General features: G+C 44.1%; 1 protein-coding gene across 2 annotated transcripts in view; it reads right to left on the minus strand.

The window, feature by feature from the left end:
- The window catches only part of LOC143160584 (L-threonine ammonia-lyase-like), a 36,405-nt gene that overhangs the window by 6,079 nt on the left and 8,795 nt on the right, over positions 1 to 21,531 (minus strand). For both annotated transcript variants that reach the window (XM_076338381.1, XM_076338382.1), the window contains 8 exons: positions 17,264 to 17,380; positions 16,105 to 16,346; positions 11,692 to 11,857; positions 11,117 to 11,213; positions 8,267 to 8,342; positions 7,421 to 7,546; positions 6,004 to 6,171; positions 5,631 to 5,688 (listed from right to left, as the gene is read on the minus strand). In XM_076338381.1, the coding sequence (XP_076194496.1) occupies positions 5,631 to 5,688; positions 6,004 to 6,171; positions 7,421 to 7,546; positions 8,267 to 8,342; positions 11,117 to 11,213; positions 11,692 to 11,857; positions 16,105 to 16,346; positions 17,264 to 17,380 (1,050 nt within the window). The remainder of the gene's footprint in view (positions 1 to 5,630; positions 5,689 to 6,003; positions 6,172 to 7,420; positions 7,547 to 8,266; positions 8,343 to 11,116; positions 11,214 to 11,691; positions 11,858 to 16,104; positions 16,347 to 17,263; positions 17,381 to 21,531) is intronic.

Here is a 21,531-nt window from a genome sequence, read left to right on the forward strand (position 1 = left end):
AATCTAAACCTCCCCTGGTGCAACTTGAGGCCGTTTCCTCTCGTCCTATCGCTTGTTACTTGGGAGAAGAGACCGACCCCCACCTCGCTACAACCTCCTTTCAGGTAGAAAGGAGACTCCAGACAAGACAACCCATGACAACTAGAGAAAACTTTACTTTAAATTTGTTTCAAACCCGTAAGCCCTCAGTACTAGACATGGGCTTTTTGATCCAGCAGAGCTCTCATTGACTGCAGGACCATGTTTGCACGGTGGACCTTTCTTTTCTGTGTATCAAAACCCCCCCCACAAACAAACAAACAACAACAACAACCGAGTACATTTTATGCATTTCTTTCCTGCATATTATATCCTTGCCGGATCAAAATAATAACAACAACAACAACAACAATATAATAATAATCATCATCATCATCATCATCATCATCATCTGGTCCTGTAAGACCATTAAAATAACCAGCCAGATGGATCTTTTACTGCATTTAGAGTTCTGCTCTCTGTGGCGGGTAATCTAAAGATTGATTCCAGCCTAAGGGTTTACGTTAGCCTGCTGGGTTTTTTTTACAGCAGGCCTACAAGTAACGGAAGACAGAACAGTCTTCACTGAATATTGATGTCTTGCGGGTTTTGTTTAATAACTAGAAATAATTGAGGGAGCAGGACAAAGGCTGAAAAAAAGATAGAGGTAAAAATTGATCACAAGTTATTACTCTGTGCAATGCCAAAATCCAGATGCATAAATTAAAATAGTCATAGGAATTAATTCCATTTCAAGGAAAGGAAAGTTCGTAACTTCACAAAAGGAGGAAATCTGCAAAGTTCTATGCTGAATAATTTGGGCAACAGGGCGGGCACCTCTGCTCCCTTTTAACTGCAAGTCTCACATGTGGGCACATAGCCTCTTAAATCATATTTTCCTAGCTATTAAAAATTAATTTGGCACGCCCCTCAACTCCCTGATGCCTGATATCTGTAGGTTGTGTGTGCAAATAAAGATACTGGGTGGACATGCCAAGCCAATGCTAGAGAGCAGAGGAAACGTGAGTAGCATTGCTCAATCACAAGTTTTCAGTCTTTTGTGCTTTTCCAGGCTCCACGTAAAGATAGATCGTAACCAGCGCGTGCCATTCCTTATGTCCCTGACTCATCCATTGAACCTTTGTATCCCACTTCTTTAATCCTAGAAACCATATTCATCATCTTCTTCTAAACTGTTGGTCTCGGAGGATTCACATAACTCAATGTTCATGATACACCATGCTCAGCAACAGTACAGGTTTGTTTGCACGAAAATCACTGGAGTTAGAAATGAAAACTGTATTCATATACACTGGTTTCGGTTCTATAAATAAAGCAAGGCTTTTCATTTCTATTAAAAAAAAAATAACCAACAACTGGGCAATTTTCTGAATTATTCAGTAAACACCCAGTGTAGGTTACTGCACATTACAGATGATTTGGCAACAGCTCTTCAGTTTATGGTTTGGGGATCAGCTGCCAGACGGGCCCCAAGGTCGGCACGATGCAATGCTTGAGAAAGAGCGTAACAGCTGCCACAGCTGTCACTTGGTTGTGCAACCTGAGCCCTTATTTTTTGGCATATTCTTGCATTCAGGTCGGTGAGCACGAGCACCAACAAGTTACCGTTGCGTTACCCTCAGTCAGATAACGATCCAACAGGTCTACTCGTAGCCTCCCCGGAATCAGGTTCTTATTTCTACAGCTGGGGCCGGCTATTCTGTACCGCGTTGGTCTGCTGTGGAATGCCATTAAAGAAAATGACCGGATTCTTCTGGAGGGCCTCAGAAGAAATGTATCGTTGAACTTCCCACTCCAAGTGACTCTGTTTTGCAGATGGGGAACCGTAGCACGGAAACAGTGCCTTGCCCGGGGTTGTGCAGGAAACGTTTTAGGAATGATAGCATCCTTCTCGTAGCTGGACAGCTGCGTCATCCTCTGTATTCTCTTCACAGGACGATAACATGGAATATGTTGGCAACTGGGGACTCTAATCCAAAATATTCTCCTCCAGCCTTTTACAAAATGCAAGTTGGCCCAAAGGAATTTACTCAAATTGACCAGAGCAGACTAAAATAATGTAATGAGTTCTGGCCTGAGGTGAGTAAACTGTATGGAAAAAACAGGTATTACACCCCACAAAGTGAGCCAGGAAACCCAGCACCGCTGGGACAAGGTGTAATGTTATCGTAAAGAAAAAGCAGCATTTGATTTATGAATTAGTATTTTGTTGCGCAGTCAGGGGGAGAAGTAATGTGATGGATGTTCTTTTTACAACTGGTCTCTTCTGAGTTATTTAACACCGCAGCAGAGTTAAGCTCCTGAGAGGGTTGAAGTGAACAGACCAGGCGACCCCGTAACGTCAAACAGGACCGAGGTCAGAGGGAAAACTGCCACCGCAGCTGCTTCCCTGCAAAGCTGCTGGAGCACCTCAAGACCCCGCAGGCCCTCGCTGCTCTGTTCCAGGACCCTCCTGTACCGGCCAGTCTGATTATGCTGCAGTGTCAGTGGTGAGGAGAAGACTTTTCTAGAAACTCGATGAGCTCAAAGATACTTCTTTTTTTCAGCTGAGTTGCCCGAGTCCAAATATGAGACACCCATTAAGCAGGCAAGCTGCTGATCTATAGCAGAGCCTTGCATGGCTTCAGAGCAAAGACAGTTCTTACCTTATTAAGTCGCTTACTGATTTTGCTCATTGACTTCTCTCTGAGGCAATAACAGTATGAAATTAAAAGGGATTTAAATGGTTATAAAGAGGTTTACAGATGGAAGCAATTTAAGCGATAAATTGTCCCACACTGAACCTGAGGAATATTACTGAGAAAGAATAGGGAAAGTTCACAGAAGCGAGTTGCAGCTTCCTCCCACGAACTGGGTAATCCTTTAGATCCCTATATCCAGTTAGCTGGTGATGCTAGACGATTTTTTCCTTAGCTCTGATCTTTATTTCTGTCTAGATATCCCTGGTCATCTAACCCGCTTCAATAGCTGTAAAATGTGAAGCCTACCAGACCAGTTATTTGTATGATTTGCTAAGAGTTATCTATTTCAATATTGGGACTTCGGAAGCCATTTCCTAACTGCTGAGGTAAGAGTGAATTAGGGTGTAGTCCTCTGCAAGAAAGAAATCCAGCAGGAGCCACAAGGAAAGAGAATCTGAACTGGAGGTATGAGCAGGCAGTATCCAAAACAAACTCCCGTTTTGTTCCAAAGAACGTGACCAGCCGATCCCACTGCACAAGGCACTTCATTAAGATTCAGCTGAATCTGATGTAGCCATAATCCTCTTTTTTTTATTTATTTAAAAAAATCTCTTGTTTTTGCCAGTAAAATGTTCCAAAAGTTATTTTTCCAAAAGTGTAGTTTGAACATAAAGCTTCATTTTGGAAAGTCCTTACTACTCCATGAAATCAGACTATCAGCAGGGATCTTCCCACGGAGCAGTTCCAAGCGTGCGCCAGATGAATAAACACCAACCCAGCAAGGCATTTCACTAGAGGGGGAAAAAAACGCTCTATCTTCCTGATAAGCAGTGACTAGAAGCCAAGTTTCTCTCCTTTGGAAATGAAGGGGTAAATCTAAAAGGATGATTAAATACTGAGACGACAATCTTGACAGGACTGATTTAGTGTTTCAAATAAGCCACTTCACTTACTGCTCTGTTCTGTCCAACACTTCATCTATTTCCACAGCCGAAAGCGCGTATTAAAGTTAGAGTGGAGCGGGTATAGCTGTAATGCCTTTCTTATTATTACCACCAGTTCAACACGTGATAATTTTGGTTCTTGATCCAGATTTAAATGCATTCTTAATTTAACGTGCTGTGATTTACACTGATGAAAATGGTACGAAGTTCTTTGCAGATCTGCTTTAGTAGCAAAAGCTTAAAATGCTTTGCTGACACAGGGCTTTGGCTCTTACAAGCAACAAGGAAAAAAGCAAAACCTCCCCCACGTGTATGAGCTTTACTATGAAAATATGTACATTTTTCTATACCCGGTTAGAGCAAATTTGTTTCAATGCTTAAAGACAAGTTCAATAGTTTATCCTTTTGATTACCCTTGTTTTAGTTTTCAAAGAAAAGCTTCACGATTCGCCAGGTGTCACCAGACAGAGCTGCCTCCAAAGTCACGAAGGTCTATAGATCTGGATCACTACTTTGTACTTCACATCTAATTATCCGATAGCCTCTCCCAGACTGATTAAAAGCCATCGTGCAAATCCAACATCCAATTAAATTATTCAGGGATGCAAATTCCTCCCTTCAACCCTCTTGTAGTACAACACGGTCAGATCCTTGAGGCAGACAGTCAGTGAAAATACATTGTGTTTAAAGCGCAGACAATAGCACGTGGCACTTTTTCGTTCAGGGTCTGTCTTTACTGCAGATTCTGATAAAATTGCCTCACTGGGAGAGGTTGCGAGTGCAATGGAAAACTGTTCTAACATTCTCAATCAAAAACTAAGAGAGTGGATTTTGTTTAATTTACTTAGTAGCATTAACAAAAACTACAAGCCTTACTTCATAAAAATCACATTGCAAACTTTAGAAGAGTTACAGGGTTTGTCGAATCTAGCCTTCACTAAAAAGGTTTTTCTGAACTAAGTTAGTCTCTGAATCAGAGGGATTTGTCTAACCCGTGCAGCGTCACGTTATCTGGCCTATCGTTACGGCACACTGCGGAACAATGCAGTTTTAGTCCTAGACACTTGAGAAAACTGATAATACCATGTTCTGAAAGACGTTACTGAACTTCATTGTAGTCCTTTGCTATAGTCATCTTTAATCTAACCTATTCTTTATATCCGCAAGTGAAAATGCTGAGCTGGATTCTGCATCCAGGTGGGAAATGAGATTTAAATGCCAAAATCGAAGAACTCACTCAATAGCATTACTGAATTCCGGTTATGAGCCTGTTCAGCAAAGATCCCGAATTTGACTTCCACCCGTGATTTCACAAACTAAGTCAGGTTGGACTCGGACAGCGGTAGCATGAAATCAGTGGAACCACACCTTTGCCAAACCAGTTGAAATAAGAGACAGGCCGTGAGACAAACGATCCTTTTAAGAGATGCCATTAACTGATAACACCTCCTCACTGTTACTGTACCGAATACACAACAAAGGAATAACGATTTTGCCGTGTGCTCTTTGTGGATAAGGTACAAAACTGAGGCCCTGCTTAAAAATGAGGATTCCTTAAGAGTAAGGGTGTTCTCCACGTTGCTTTAAGGCAAATTGATCTCAGATAATTACGGCCAGCCTACACAGCTGGCTCTTCAAGTTCTGGACCGATGCTGCGGCTTGCTCACCACCTCCGGCACGCCACCACGCACGTAAGGAAGGTTTGCAATAGTAACAGCTGGAGTATTTCACCCACGGTGTCGCAATAGCAGGTAAAACAGGTCCTGTATTATTTATATGCCTGCTAAGTGTTTGGTGGGGCAAGATGCTGTATAACATAGCAGAAAGTATCTATCACAGTGCTCCCCAAATCACTGTGCACACTCTATTGGACTTCTTCAACATAGTCATACAGAGATACAGGAAAACAGAATAAACTAGGGGAGGTCAGTACTGCTAGAGAAACTGAAATGGCATCTCGTCTTACCTCGACGGTGAAGAGCTCAGATGTCACAAACGCGCGTTCTTGTTTGATATCCAAAATTCTAGATCAAATAAGGGATAAATTAGCGATAACAACCACCCTTTGTCATTGTAAAAATAGTTTCTCTAAGTGTCTGGACAGTAACTATCTTCGCTGCTTTCTGTATTAGACACTTATTCTATGCTGCAAAGATGCTTTCACATTGAAACAAAAATGAAGGCGATAAAAGTTCTTCTGAAATAGAACAGGAAAAAACCCTTTGATTAATTAGTTACTTACACACTTGCCTTCAGAGAACATTTGGAAACACGTCCAAATCTTTAGTAATCTTTGTCCTATTCTGTGATTGTATTTCCCTACTATTAGTCTGATTTACCTTGCTTCTTCCCGAGCCAAAATCTCCAGTAGCTTTGAAATGTCTCCTGGGCAGTCAGAAAGCACAAGGGAAAATCTGCACACTCTGTTATCGAGGGTCAGGGCACGAGCTACGCACTGTTGTAGCAAATGTAATTCCAAGTTTCCACTGCATATAACAACCGCCACTCTGAAAACAGAGAGAAAAACAGGATTTTTGATTAGCACTTGTCTGTGCAAAGGAACCGTAAATCACAGACGCTGTATTCAATATCAGCTTAAGATCTGCTAGGACCGCCCTTCGATAAATACGTATTACAGGTCAGAGGGGCTCCTGACTCTCAGTGTCAGTTGTGGGCAGGCAGTGGGAGCCTAGAAGCTGGCTGCATTAGTTGGCCTGAAACTTGGCTTTCATTTTGCATTTCCTGGAGATTTTAGTTTTGTTAGGGATAATTAGCTGGAGAATTCCAGGTCCATTTCAAATTTTAAAAACGTGACATCATTTTTCCCCGGAAGTTCTGGGTCTCAGCCTCTTAATGGTTAGACAACATGTATGTTCAAGGCTTTCTGTAACCATTCATTAAATCCATCTCAACCCTGCAAAATGAGTGCAGAAACGTTTGAAGAGCAAGTGAAGAGCCACATGGTTAGTCCGTGATAATCTCTCTCTGCAGAGTCAAACCTGACCTCTTTAAAACCAAACCTTTGCATCCTCCCTTTTATTTTAGCTGTACTGAACCGAAATTTGTTGCTGCTCTGTACGTACTCTGTCAGCCTCTTCTGAAGAATTGCCTCAGCAGTATTTTAACGTACAGCGCTATGCATTGGAAATTTTGCTTTGTCTTGAGTGCGTGTATGTTTAAATACGTTCTGGTCTACGTCCTGAGCCAAGGCTCAATCCGCTTAAGTACTGAGTACTCAAGCTCAGATGCAAGGCGGCACTTACCCACACGTTTAACGCTAAGCACAAGGGTAATCCCATTGACTAGCTGGGCAGGAGTTCTCGGGGCTGGGAGGCTGGTGTCGCTGAGCGACTGCAGAAGATGGCCTAGCTCCTGTCCCACCACAGACAGGGCTGATTTCCACAAGTGGAACGAGAGAAGGCAACAGGCTGACAAAAGCAGGATGCTCTCCTGGCAGACGTGACCGTGCCTCGTGGAGCTGCGTGTAACTGCCTTTCCCCCAACCATTTGAGAATACAGGAAAATGACAAGATTTGTCAGGTCTCCAGGCTGACATTTGTCTTGTTCAACATGGTCTTCTGACCTGTGGGTGGTCTCTTCAGCCTGAAGTAGATGCCACAGATAAGCCCATTGCCGGTTCAGGGGCAGGAACTGCCTCGTCACTCATAAAACAAGTAGCTTCTCCCTGTTTCCAGGAACCAAGGCGCTCAACCCCATGCTTTTGCCACGGTTCCCCGTGTGCGATAGCTGCTGTACCTTTTACCCTTCAACTCGGGCAGCTTCCCTGCAACCAACGCTGCAAGTCCAATGGCCCCTTCTGCATCAACTGTGGCTCGCTCATACTCCAGCAATCTCAGAATCGAAATGAGGATGTCCTCCTCCCTGAAAGCAAAAAAGTTGCGTCAAAACAAAACAAAAGAGCTACCAAAAGCAGAAGACAATACATTTATGTATAACTGGATTCCTTCCATCCTCCCAGGTACGTACGACCCCAGGGTGGTGTTACAGAAAGCTGTGCTGCTGGGGGAGAACGTACATCTCAGTCTTGTTATTAACTGAAAGACAGGACGGCATTTTTTACTGCAACCATTGTGCTAGCTAAATCCCCGTGGTAAGTATATTCTCCCAACTTGGCCCTTCTGTGAAGATTTAGAAGAGTTTTGTCAAAGGTTGCCTTCAAGTGTTGCAGAACGCAACAAGGACAAGTTTTACACCCAGAGCATGACCAAGTACTAGCAGCAGGTGAAGTTTTGGCCAAAGGAGTCAGTCTGGACAATGCTCTTAGTCATATGATTTAGTTTTAGGCAGCCCTGCGAGGAGCAGGGAGTTGGACTCGATGATCCTTTATGGGTGTCCTCCAACTTGACATATTCTATGATTCTATGGTACGTGGGGTTGGTTTCAGTGTCTTCAGTGCCCCTCTTGGAAGGAAAGGCACCCCACCACCACCATGGTCTCACAGTGTGCGCATGATGGCAACTCCTGACAACCTGCTCTCCCCACTGTACATGAAGAACCACCATACCCTGGTGGTACAGCACATTTTTTGTATGCAACAATGTTCACCCAGTATTATTCATTTCACTGTTTTTCTTCACCTACCTCACAGCAACAACTTTATCCACAAGTTTCCCAGTCAGCTGCAAAGAATTGCTGCCAAAGCAAAGTCCGCTCACATCTGCAGATTTCAAAAGACAAAAATATGAAGGCGGCCGCTTTAGACAAGTTCAACATTTTTGAGAGTCCTGGCTGGTTTGTGCCCTTAATGAGTGCAGCACACTGCTGTTATATGATCTTGAGTTGCTTGATTTTTTTATGTGACAAAAATACGTTTGGTAACGGAAGACCAAATCTCGCAGGAAGATTTTGCCACTTTGGACCCCTTTACGAAAATTATGATTCTTCACTGGCATAGCTGCACTGCGAGAGTGACCCTGCAACCCAGCACTTTTCACTGTTCAACGAGGCTTGAAGGAGAGAAGAACCAAGCGTGGCACTGGGTTTGTCAGCTACAGCAGGACAGTTAGCAAAGGAGAGCAGAGACAGGCAGAGCTTACTGAGAGAGTTAAAGAGTTCTTTGTTTATAAAACTCCCGTTTAACCCAAAGCTTCCAGAGATTTGAACATCAGGTAAACAGGATATTCTTAAATTGCTTAACAGTTGAGGGGTTTTGAGCAAATGATGTAGAAACAACCGTATCATTTATAAACACTGTTGTTCCGAGAATAGTTTTCTGAGTCTAAATATTTAAGCACCGCATTTTCCTGCCTTTTCACAAATGAGTCTTTTACATGAGAGCTTTCCCATGGACTTCACTGGTTAAGATGCTGCTTGTGAGCACAATGGTCAGATAAATACTCTCATATTTCTAAGTATTATAGAATCACAGAATAGTTTGGGTTGGCAGGGACCTCTAAAGGTCATCTAGTCCAACCCCCCTGCCCTGGGCAGGGACATCCTCAACTAGATCAGGTTGCTCAGAGCCCCGTCCAGCCCGACCTGGAATGTTTCCAGGGATGGGGCATCCACCACCTCTCTGGGCAACCTGGGCCAGTGCTTCACCACCCTCAGCGTAAAACATTTCTTCCTTAGATCTAGTCTCAATCTACCCCCCTTTAGTTTCAAGCCATTCCCCCTTGTCCTGTTGCAACAGGCCCTGCTAAAAAGTTTGCCACCATCTTTTTTATAAGCCCCCTTGAAGTACTGATGGGCTGCAATAAGGTGTCCCCAAAGCCTTCTCTTCTCTAGGCTGAACAACCCCAACTCTCTCAGCCTTTCTTCAGAGGAGAGGTGTTCCATCCCCCGATCATTTTTGTTGCCCTCCTCTGGACCTGCTCCAACAGGTCCGTGTCTTTCTTACGCTGAGGGCTCCAGAGCTGGACGCAGTGCTCCAGGTGGGGTCTCCCCAGAGCAGAGTAGACGGGCAGAATCCCCTCCCTCGACCTGCTGGCCACGCTGCTTTGGATGCAGCCCAGGAGACAATTGGCCTTCTGGGCTGCGAGCGCACATTGCTGGCTCATGTCCAGCTTTTCATCCACCAGTACCCCCAAGTCCTTCTCGGCAGGGCTGCTCTCAATCCCTTCATCCCCCAGCCTGTATTGAGACCGGGGGTTGCCCCGACCCAGGAGCAAGACCTTGCACTCGGCCTTGTTGAACCTCATGAGGTTCACACGGGCCCACTTCTCGAGCTTGTCCAGGTCTCTCTGGATGGCATCCCGTCCCTCTGGCATGTCGACCGCACCACTCAGCTTGGTGTCATCCGCAAACTTGCTGAGGGTGCACTCAATCCCACTGTCTATGTCATTGATGAAGATATTAAACAGAACTAGTCCCAATACGGACCCCTGCGGGATGCCACTCGTCACCAGTCTCCATCTGGACATTGAGCCATTGACCACTACCCTCTGGATGTGACCATCTAACCAATTCCTCACCCACCGGACAGTCCACCCATCAAATCCATACCTCTCCAGTTTAGAGAGAAGGATGTTGTGGGGGACCGTGTCAAAGGCCTTACAGAGGTCCAGATAGACGACATCTGTAGCCCTTCCTGTGTCCACTGCTGTAGTCACTCCATCATAGAAGGCCACTAGGTTGGTCAGGCAGGACTTGCCCTTGGTGAAGCCATGCTGGCTGCCTCGAATCACCTCCCTGTCCTCCATGTGCCTTAGCATAGCTTCCAGGAGGATCTTTTCCATGATCTTGCCAGGCACAGAGGTGAGGCTGACTGGCCTGTAGTTCCCCGGGTCTTCCTTTTTTCCCTTTTTAAAAATGGGGGTTATGTTTCCCCTTTTCCAGTCAGTGGGAACTTCCCCGGACTGCCACGACTTCTCAAATACGATGGATAGTGGCTTAGCAACTTCATCCACCAGTTCCTTCAGGACCCGCGGATGGATCTCATTGGGTCCCATGGACTTGTGCACCTTTAGGTGCCTTAGATGGTCTCAACCCTGATCTTCTCCCACAGTGGGCGGCTCTTCATTCTCCCAGTCCCTGCATTTGCCTTTGCCTTCTGCGGCTGGGGCGGTGAGACTCGAGCACTTGCCGGTGAAGACCGAGGCAAAAAAGTCATTGAGTACCTCTGCCTTCTCCGTGTCCCAGGTAACCAGGTCTCCCGTTTCGTTCCGGAGAGGGCCCACATTTTCCCTTGTCCTCCTTTTATCCCTGATGTACCTATAGAATCTTTTCTTGTTGCCCTTGACGTCCCTGGCCAGATTGAATTCTAGCAGGGCTTTAGCCTGAACGTTTCACGTGCACTGGAAATAGTATTGTACCCCAGGGTGGTGGTGGGGGAAATGTGGCAGAAGTTGCTCTTACAGCTTGAATTAAATTCTGACTCTTCAGAGATTTCCTTTAAAATATGCTTGAACTGAATTAATGAGAAAATAATATGGTTGGAGAAATCAATTACAACCGTTATTTCACCTCCAAAAGAATAATGCATTTTCTTACCTCCATAAAAGTGGTGATTGCTGCAGGCCTGGTCCTCAATTGGATGGCCAGCCTTTAAGGACTGTTGCAATACAGGGAAACTTTCAGATTCAACCCCCTGGGGAAGACAAGTGCTGTCACTTTTTTATTGATCCAGTTATAACAGAAGTCACCACCAAAGTGGACACCAAAAAAGCTACACAAAGTTTCCTCTTCAAATTAACAGTTAATTTCAAATTGCATAATAACTGTGCTATCACTAAACTTATCCCGTGGCTTATTTAGGGCCAAACTTCTCCCCGTAAGAAATTATTTCAAAACACAGAACTGGATTTCATTTGCTTTGGAAGAGTCTTCCCACATTTTTTCTTAAATCCAGCCAAGCAGCCAAGGGACAGGAGGCTTCCCAGGCTCTCAGAGGCTCTTCTCCTAGGTGAAGCCCACGGGATCAGATAGTCCCTGTCCCCAGCATATGCAGCCTCTGCCACTGTATCACTAGATACCAGTGCAGCGTTATCACTCGATACCAGTGCCTTTTGAAAACAGCTGTGGCGAAAGCTGCCAAAATGCAACGCTATAGGTGAAAGGAAACTTACAATTACAGAAATATGTGGGTTGAGGTGTTTGAGTGCAGCAGCCGACCCTGCCAGCAAGCCACAGTGGCCTCCTGCAGGGAAAATCACTGCATCCAGCTTTGGCACCTGCTCGTACACCTCCAGCCCCACGGTTCCCAGGCCCGACAGGTAGAGAGCACTATCCTCCCTGCGGGAAGGAAGGGCACAGCTCAGCAGCGTTCACAGTTGTCAGTGCGATAAAAGTTCGGTCTACTACTTTAAAGACATTGTTCAGCAGAAAAAAAGAAACACGTGAGAGTACATCACCGGCACAACGAGGGGAGGAGGCGAAAGAACAGGACACTGCCATCAGACAGACCATTGCGTGCTGTTACCTACTGGGAGGAAACCTGTGCCCTTGACAAACCCCTCAAACACCCTTCAGGCTGCAGAGCACTCATCTCTGTTGTTACCAGTATCAGGTGCTTGCAGAGCTGGTGAGACAGACGTCAGGTTTCCATTGCCATCACTTCCTTCAGCTTCATAAATTTTAAATGTTGCCGTCCAAACTAAAAGCAAAGTCTCAAAAGGAAATGTCCTTCTCTTTATAAGTGGAATGTAGTGTTTGTGATAAATGGGAATTTTCATGAAATTTAAGCACTGCGTTCAACCTCACAAATACCAAACAGATTGCTACAGAGTTAAGTCTTTCCACAATCCAGGGCCTGTATCTGACACCTTCGCATTACTCTGGAAGGGTAAGGGAAGCATTTAGTCGTGCCAAAACACTCACTGGTAAAACACTTTCAGGCAAAGGTGATTTAATGAGCAGAGTAGGGACAGACAGAGTCAAAAGACCGAGGAAAAGTCCACTGCACAGTCACACAATTGACTTGGAGCTATTTCTAAAAGCTGTTTTGCGTTTTAGTGGAAAGTTAGTAATGATGTAAGTGTAGAATGATATATGAACAAAAAAAGATATGAGACCTCTGTATGCCTGCATGTTCTGCTTCTTCTGGCAAACGGAGAAGCAAACAGAATTATAGGTCCAATGACTTCACTTGATTTACTTCGCCCAGGACGTTCGGGTACTAGGAAGCTTTTATTCCCGTTAGACATGCACAGAGAGGCTCAGCACAGGCGCAGAGAACGCCTGCAAGGCGGAGACCAAGGCCCTCTTGAGAAGTTACCTCGCATATATAGCAAAACACAGCAAATTCTTCAGGGCGAGAGTCTATATAGCTACACAAGAAAGGATGGGATGAATGAACTTTCACTCCTGCAGCACAGCTAAAGACGAAGGCAAGAAATCATGGTGGGATGGGTAACTGAACCCTTGAATTTATTGTCTTTACCAAGATACTGAAGGAGCTCTCTCCTCCTCCTTATATATGACAAAATATACCACTGGTCTCCTGAACAATTCTTCTGGAGCCTTATTCGCAAAAAAGAGTCATAACTGAGTTTGCGGAGTTATCCCTGCCACGGTTACGCGGGAAACCATGGGGACCTGCAAAAATGAACGAGGACCTGGGATATTCAATTTACGAGTAAAACTTCTCTAACAACTGAAAATTCTGTCTGAAGGAGGCTGCTCTGGGCATGGAGATTTATTAGCAGTTTGAATGGATGTTTCAGATAATCATGTTTTCCTTGCTAACATCTAGTTAGAACACCAGTTCACTGAGCAGCCTTCAGCTTTTTATAATAAAATGGGTTATTTTATTTGCACTGTGACTGATTACTTTTGTTTTGTGAAAGCAAACACCTCTCTCAGTATCGTATGCCGTGAAAGGAAAATCAAAGAAAAGGGCAGATAAATCTAAAGACTGTAGATTTAAACAAGCATTTTTGAGTCAGAGCTAGAAATCTGGCCATTTGCCTTCTGAAACGTGCGATACATCAGCAATCAAAGACGGGCTGTCAGGCTTCAGTTTCCCAATGAAATCTTGACGTGGCAGCTAGCACGTTCCCCTGTTCTCCAAATAAAGGGCTCGAAAGCTATCGGCTGTCCTTCCTAGAGTGACAGACTAACCAGAACACAAATGAACGAGGATTAGGTCTGATCAGTATTTGGATATGGAATTACGCAAGAAAAAAACTGGACTCTCAAGGAAGGAAGGTGTGTAATTCAATCTGTAGCACTCTTACCTCTCTGATTCGCAAATCCGTCTTTCTCACATCGTCCCAGAGGTACCTGTGTTACTTATTGGCAATATTCACATTGCATTTAGAATGAGGTCCTGAACACCTATAGTTATTGAAAATCCCATGTTACCTAAGCGGCAATTAGGTAGACTTAATGATTGAATTCCAACTTGAAAAATCACATTTCCTTCCTGGAATGTCACAGGAAGTTGCAGTTGGATAAAAAGTTTCCTTCCTCTAATTGAGCTCTTGCATGATCATTTTCATCACACAGTATTTTAATTGCACTCAAGAAATGGGAAGAACTGACATTGACACACCCAACTACAGGCCATTGCCCGTGCAGGTAAAGCCAAAGACAGTCACGTCATGCCTGCTGCAGGAAGGAAAGAATGAAGTGTTGGTTAAGGAGGATCCAGAGACCAAATTGCTAGGGATTTTATGCAAGCTAGAATTAAACTGAAATAAAATGACGTTTCAGAAGTTCCATGCTAGAGCACAGGAGATCAGCTGATGTTTTACAGACAGCTTTGGCAAGTGGCGATGAATGTGCGTCAGACACACATCGAAGACGACTGGCTATCCATAGATGCATACATCCCTCTGGGAAAGCTCTCCCAGTCTACACTTAACAAAAGAGGTTTCAGGCATCCCATTATGAAAAGGCTCACAACTGTAGTGGGGCTTTTTTTCTTTTTTTTTTTTTCCTCCAGAGTGTGAAAAATTGCATCTGCGAGGTTTTAATTACACATAGTAACAGATGAATAACTCCGTTTCTTGTAACCCGAAATACCTGTTGCTTGTAACGTGGAACCTGAAATAAATCAGAGTGCTTTGATATTATTAATGGTGACGTGTACATTTAGAGTTCCTCGACGCTAGATGCTGAAGTCCTTCACACGCGTTGTCCCTGGAGCTTCATGAGCCTGGAGAATATCTACCTTATGTAACATAAATAATTATTTGGGGAGGAGGGGAAGATTAAACATGAAATTACAATAAAATAATTTAGTTCTTACGTGCAAACATGATAGCTGATGCAAGCCAGCCGGGAGTTAACACATCGATTGAAAAATGGCTGACAGACATTCGGAAATCACAAAGTTATGGAAAGCTGTGGTTTTCAGAGAGAGCCTAAATGGGTTTAAAATTCGGTGGGATCTAGGGCACCTCATTCCCTTGGGTTTCTTTGAGAGTCTCAGTCTGGGACAAGGTCGTGCCCATGGTGGCACACAAGGCACACCAACCGGCCCTGTGAGTCACTTGCTGTCGGCAGGGCTAACATGCAGTTGAAGAGTACAGTTTTTAATATCACCTTCCCAATAAACCAACTGGGAAAGAAGTGAGGACTTTCTCCATTCCACTCATTCTGGGATCCTCTTTCCGGGCAACGTTACTCATTATTACTATGTTTAATGCAGTAGCGTCTAGGAGCCGAAGGGGAACGGGCACTCGCTGCAGTAGGTGCCGTACAAACACAAAGTGGTAGATAAAGTCTGCACAGAGGAGATGATGGGGAGGGAGAATAACATTCCAGCTGAGTGCATCAGAGGGAGCGCCGGCTACCTCGTGCTAATGATTCACCCCCCCGCGCTTTTGGAAATCTTACTCAAAAAAAAGTAGGAAAAAGAAAAAGAAAAGGGAAGGGAAAGGCAGAAGAGACTGCAGAGAGAAAAGGAAAAAAGGGAAAATGGATCAGTTCTAAATATTTTTGCCTGTCTTATCTTATTCTAATCATGTTTTTATTAGATCCGACTTGTTCAATGACCTCAGATAGTTCAAACTTAAGGTCATACTCAACCTTAGCTACTTTGAATATATGTGTGAAGTAGCCTCTTAATCATCTTTTTTCAAGGCAGAATCACAGCTTTGTCACTCACACCAGATATGCGAAAATTTTGCAGCATTAACCTTCTCCTGCTCTGCACTATGCCACTGAACCCTTTGCGTTAAAGATTAGCTTTTACCCACCTTACTCCAGACAGAGAGACCAAAAATGAACGCTAGCCTTAATGCTTTCTGAGAGGGTTCCTAAAGAGTTAACACGTATCCATTATCATACTAGCCCATATAATTTCTAATCAGGCAGTTTGCCTAATTTGGGGGAAGAGTGTTTCATTTTGGTTTCCATCCCCAACTGGTATAGAAAGATTCATGACTTGTGCCTGGGAATACGTAACTGTCCATACTCCAGGTAACGGGAATATTTTGATGACCTGTGATCAAATTTTAGTGAAACTAATTGTTTTTGCAGAGCTGCACAAGTATCTAACCAAATCTTTCTAATCAGCCTGACTTTCCACTTACTCTTCGAGGTAGAGGTAACCATTCTCCTGCGCCAACCTTCTTGCGTGCGTCTGGGAATCCTTAGCTGTAGTGCCATAGGATATAACCATGGCACCATACTCACGGCACATTTTCACTCTGGCCGGGGATGTGCTGGTTGACATGATGACAAACACTGGAATACGGAGCTCTGAGGCGTGGTAAGCAACAGCCATGGAAAAGTTACTGTCCAAAGCCACGATCACCCCCTTCCTTTGCTGATCCTAAAAAACAGGGTTGCTTATTGCACATTGTATAGCGTCACAAAGTTGTCCCATATGATCCCGGATCATTCTAATGGTCTGACTTCCTCCTTTTCCTCTACTACATAATATTACATAACATCGTAATATTATGACATTACGATACAGCATATGCTTGTCTGGTGTGATCTCAGGACTTACACACAGAGCTAGGACAGCACAAGATCAATCCCCGTTCCTGCACTCCTCTGGGTTTGATTCTTGTTCCATTGGAATTAGCCGCAAAACTCCGGCTGATCCCAGAAGAGCCGATACCTGGCCCCTCAGAGCCGATACCTGGTCCCTCTTCCCTGCCCGTGTGAAATCATTTCATTTCAGGTTTCCCTCTAATAGAAGGATTTATTCATGTTATTACAAAAGTGCAGGAATAACCACTGTGTCTGGGCTGCTGTATCATGCCAGTTATAATTATTATTGTTGCAGAGACTCAATAGCCTCCTACGACAAATGATAAGCAAGCTATTAATGTAATGATACTGAAATTCATTACAAAACCAATCGGTGATCTAGATCCTTCTCATCACCCATTGTAACTCAATTTCATCATCACTTAAAGTTTGGCGGTTTCAACATGTCAGAACCATAGTACGCATACACTTTCATCTAAACACCACACAAAAACGCTGATGTTTACATTTCGCAAGCTTTTCTTTCAAATATTTCTAAGCATTTCACCAGCAGATCTGCCGAGCGCAAATAAAATAGTATTTTACATTTGGGTACTTGCAGACCTATCTATGCTGTACAGCACAATGGCTCAAAAGGCAAGAAACACTGCGATTCCATGGACAGTATGGGTAAAATTATCTTTAATTCTGCTCCGTTTTTGTGAAGCAGAACTAATCCATTTCTTTTTGAACGTTGACATTTTGTTATACCTGAGGCAATGATGTCAGAAGGTAAAGTACACCTCGTTCCTTCACAGATCCCGTGTACTGGAGGAACTCTTTCTTTAGGTAGATGTCCATTCCGTACTGCTTGGATAGCCTAGAATACTGGAGTATAGAAATGTTATTAAGGGGATGTATCTAAAATTAAGAAAAATCTTCCACACCCCATCAGCTCCCTGGTGAGGCATGCATTCAGCTGCTGTGCATGAGCTCTAAAAAGCAAATTTCATAATCTGTTTCTTTAGAAATACATGACAGCGTGTCATTACCTACCAGACTCTTCTGGTTTACGGAAGCCATTTTCAAACTCGCAGCAGTGAAATACGTACCCCATGCCGTTACGAATTCCGAAAATAACATTTGTTTTGGTCTTACTGTTCAAATACAGATATTAAAATAAGTATTTTCAGTTATTTCAAAAACCACCCTGTGGTCTGATATTTTAGCACTTGCCAGAACTGGATCTTGAATACCCAGAAAATAAGGTCATCTCCTGATAGATACAAAAGCAGCTAGAAAATTCCTCCTTGAGTCCCATTATGACTCTGCTGTGGTTTCTGCAACCGATTCACTACTGAATGTTGTCCATTTTGCACCCTAAGGCCAGTACGACATTAGTAAAGACATTTCTTATTTGAAGCATGATGGAAATAATAAAAGTATTTCCCAGGATTGCAAGTGTAAGCAGCAGCTGTTTGAAAATGCTCAGTGTGTGGAACAGAAAGGATCCCTGAGCTGAGAGGAATTAGCAAGCGTAGTACGTGCGACGCAGTGTCCAAGTGCATGATTTTTTAATGATTATTTGGTCTTTTAATGGCAAACCTTTATCAATTTTTATAGTAAGACACAGCACGCATCGCCATATTAATTTCCTATTACCATATTATCTGAAACAGGAGTTTTAAAGAAGATAACTTGTGAAATAGAGCTGCAGTAAGCCTGTGGGTTCCAGTTCCCGAGGCTTACTGCAGCTCTATTTCGTAATTGGCTCTCTCCCTTCCACGGGCTGCCAAAGTAAATGAGGACCCGGGGATTTAGAGGATCAAGCCCTCGTTTATGGCAAGTCACAAAGAGAGATAGATTAAAAGACAGCATGACAATATATTTTAAATATTTATCTCAAAGAGTATCTGGCGGTGCCATGCATATGGTGTATAACGTACATAGTAATACGTACTGACATTTTTCAGACTGTGGGACTTTCAAAGTGAATTTATATAAACTGAAACAGATACTTGCTTTACGGTACACAATTAAACTAAATATTCCATATGAATGTTTCAAGGCTTTTTAGCGGGTTTACAAGCATACGTTAAGTTCCTCACCCATAGGTGGGGCCAGATTCTCTATTTTGCTTCTGAAAATCCTGCAATAGGAGCTACCGCTTGCTGCTCCTTTGCAAATCTGGCTGCAGAACTGAAAGAATGGAAAGTGCTTAGTACGCTGATAGGATAATAGTTTCTATCCTAAACAGCCTGATCTATGGAGAATGCCTATGCAAAACAGAACAAGAACACTAGACAAGAAACACTACTTTACTGGTTCTTCACATACTGTACTAGTTTTATCATTTTTGCTTTTGCAGAGAATCTTGGATTCTAGAGTGAATAATGAGAAGAAGGATTTAAGGAGATGAATTCTGTGACTTTATACAGTTGCTAAGTCTCCTACATTTAAAAATATGTGTCATTAAGTCACTCTTTACCACAGAGGTGGTGTACTTCAGACTATTATTATTTTTCTTTAATTTTGATACTGAATATTTTAACTCTTTAGGTTATCCTTTTCTGCTTCCTTTAACTGGGGCTTTTTGTCATGTAGCCTAAATATAGCAATTACTTCTAACAAAGGAGGCGTCAGCGCTATTTTCAGCTGTACTGACCTGATGCGTGACTTTGTGAGACCCATTGAGCCAGCCTGTATCCCTTTTGCCACCGTGATCTTACCTGAGGGCTACAGATACTGTGTCTGACGTACAACACACAGCACAGCCTCCATTTGGCATCCATACAAAACAACCCCTAGAGTTCCTCCATCTGTAACCAAACCAAGTGCCCAATTTAATGCTAATTCCTTGTTTTCCTACACTCACTACCTCTATAACATCTGTCACAATTATTGACGATGCCATATCTCAGCTCCAGGCAAACTCCTGCATAAGGATCCAGGACGCTCCATCCGTGGTCTTACCTGCAGGTTAGGAATCACCCTGCAAAGTGTTTCTCCATTCAATTAACTGAATGGATTATAGTCATGCTCGCTTTTTTTAATCCAAACCAATGCCCAAAAGGAGCTCTTACCTCTCAGCGACGAGTTAAAATAAAGGTTACCTGTGTTTTTCTTGACACCACTCTGTGCTTTCAATACTTTCCTTTTGAATCAGTGCATGAAACATAGTAATGACTTCTGCGGGAACATTACTTTGAATAGCAACAGCCATGGGCTATTTTCACACTAAAACAAGTAGGGGTATAGGTTTTCCACTATTCTGATCATCCCAAAAGCACGGTTCGTAAAAAGAGACTAAAGAAAGTTAGCCTGTTTAGCTTGGCGCAGTAAATGCAGAAAGGGGATACAACCATGTTGCATAAATCTGCCAGGGACACCCCAGAGAAAAGAACTATTTAAGTTGAGGGGCAAAGCTGCCTGAGAGCAAACGGTGTGAACTGGCCAAAGAGAGCTCGGCTACTTGTGAGCGGAGCACGGTCGGTTTACAAGAAGTTTCGTATTACACGGATGCCTGCGGGAGCAGAAGAGGGACTCAGTGGTGCGGGAGCAAAAGAGGGACTCAGTGGTGCAGTCTCGCCTTTTCTTGCACTAGGATGTGTTGAGAGCAAGGACGTGGCTCAGGGGATGGGGCTGAGATAGACTTTACAAGTTTGGCAGAAGTGCACGACGCCATGAGCCGCAGGGAAGGGACGATCCAGGCTATCAAAGGGTACGGAGCTAGCTAGTTCTGCTTTCCAAATTAAGCCCTGACGCTCTCCCTCTCCCTGCCCATAGACCTACCTTTGTACAGCAAGATTAAACCCATCTAACAAATACGACCAGAGTTGTCAATTACAGAGAAGCGCAGTGCTCACCACCTGCAATATAAATGCAAATCTTCTCTTCCTGGGACGGTCTCTCCACAAAAGCAGAAGATTGACACTTCTGTTTAGAGCACTGACCGGGCTCTCAAGCACGGCAGCCTGAGAGTTTTAGGTGACAAATGATGCAACGTGCAGAGTTTGGTACGCTCCCTCTGTTCGCCCCGGCCCTGGCCCCCCGACCACCCGTTCTGCACATGCGTTTGCTCACTCCCCTCGCCGCCTTCCTGAGCAAGCCAACTTTTCCACCCTGAAAGGAAATCCAGGTACAGCTGGCAGGACGGTTTATTCCCGAGTCACTCTGAACAGGCAGTATATGAATGCACAAATGCATCCAGTTTGACTCCCTGCACTCCGGCCAACACTACCCTGCAAGTTTTTTGTGCCACCTTACAGCCCCAAATGGTCTTGTATCATGCCCTTTGTCATGAGACACACTTCTTCAGTAGTATGCTACCAAAAACACAGCTATCCTTATTTTGGGAACTCTAAGCTAAAAAAAAAAAAAAACACAACACACCGAAAGTAATTATGATGTCTCTGGATCAGCAGGCATCATCTGGGAACCAGGAGAACTGCTGCGCCTTGCAGACCCAACCACTTTGCTCCAGGGATTCTTAACCCCAAGCAGTGGCTCAGACACCAAGGTCCTTTCCCTGTGCGGGCCAGAAAGACAATCCACAGCCGGTGAGGCTGGGGGGGTGCCCCGGGTCAGCAACAGGGAGGGACTCATCGAGGGAGCAATTTGGGGCTGCTGCTATGAATTGCCATTTGGCAAAGACGCTCTTTTCACCCACTGCAGGGAAAAGAGGAGATTAGCCGCAGAGTGCCTACAGCAGCCTTCATGAAGAGCTCCCAACAGTAGGAACACACTACGAATCAAATAGCTTGCCACCGTACCTCTCTTAGCTTTAGCAAATGTTTGTACATTTATGGGTGTGTCTCAGTCATTTCCTACCTAGACTGATCAATAGGTGCGTATGTTTGTGTGTGTATATCTTACTGTCCTCGTTCTGTTGAAGATGCACGTGGCAGAGCCGCCTGGTTACAGAACACATCCAGCCTTGCCAGGTTGGCCAGGCTAGGAGGGAAATTCTGTACCTTCAAACTCTCCAAATACGAGGGCTGGTTCCAAACCAGACCCTCCCACAAGGCTGTTTACCCAAC

Source organism: Aptenodytes patagonicus, chromosome 5, assembly GCF_965638725.1.
Source record: "Aptenodytes patagonicus chromosome 5, bAptPat1.pri.cur, whole genome shotgun sequence".
Lineage (NCBI taxonomy): Eukaryota > Metazoa > Chordata > Aves > Sphenisciformes > Spheniscidae > Aptenodytes > Aptenodytes patagonicus.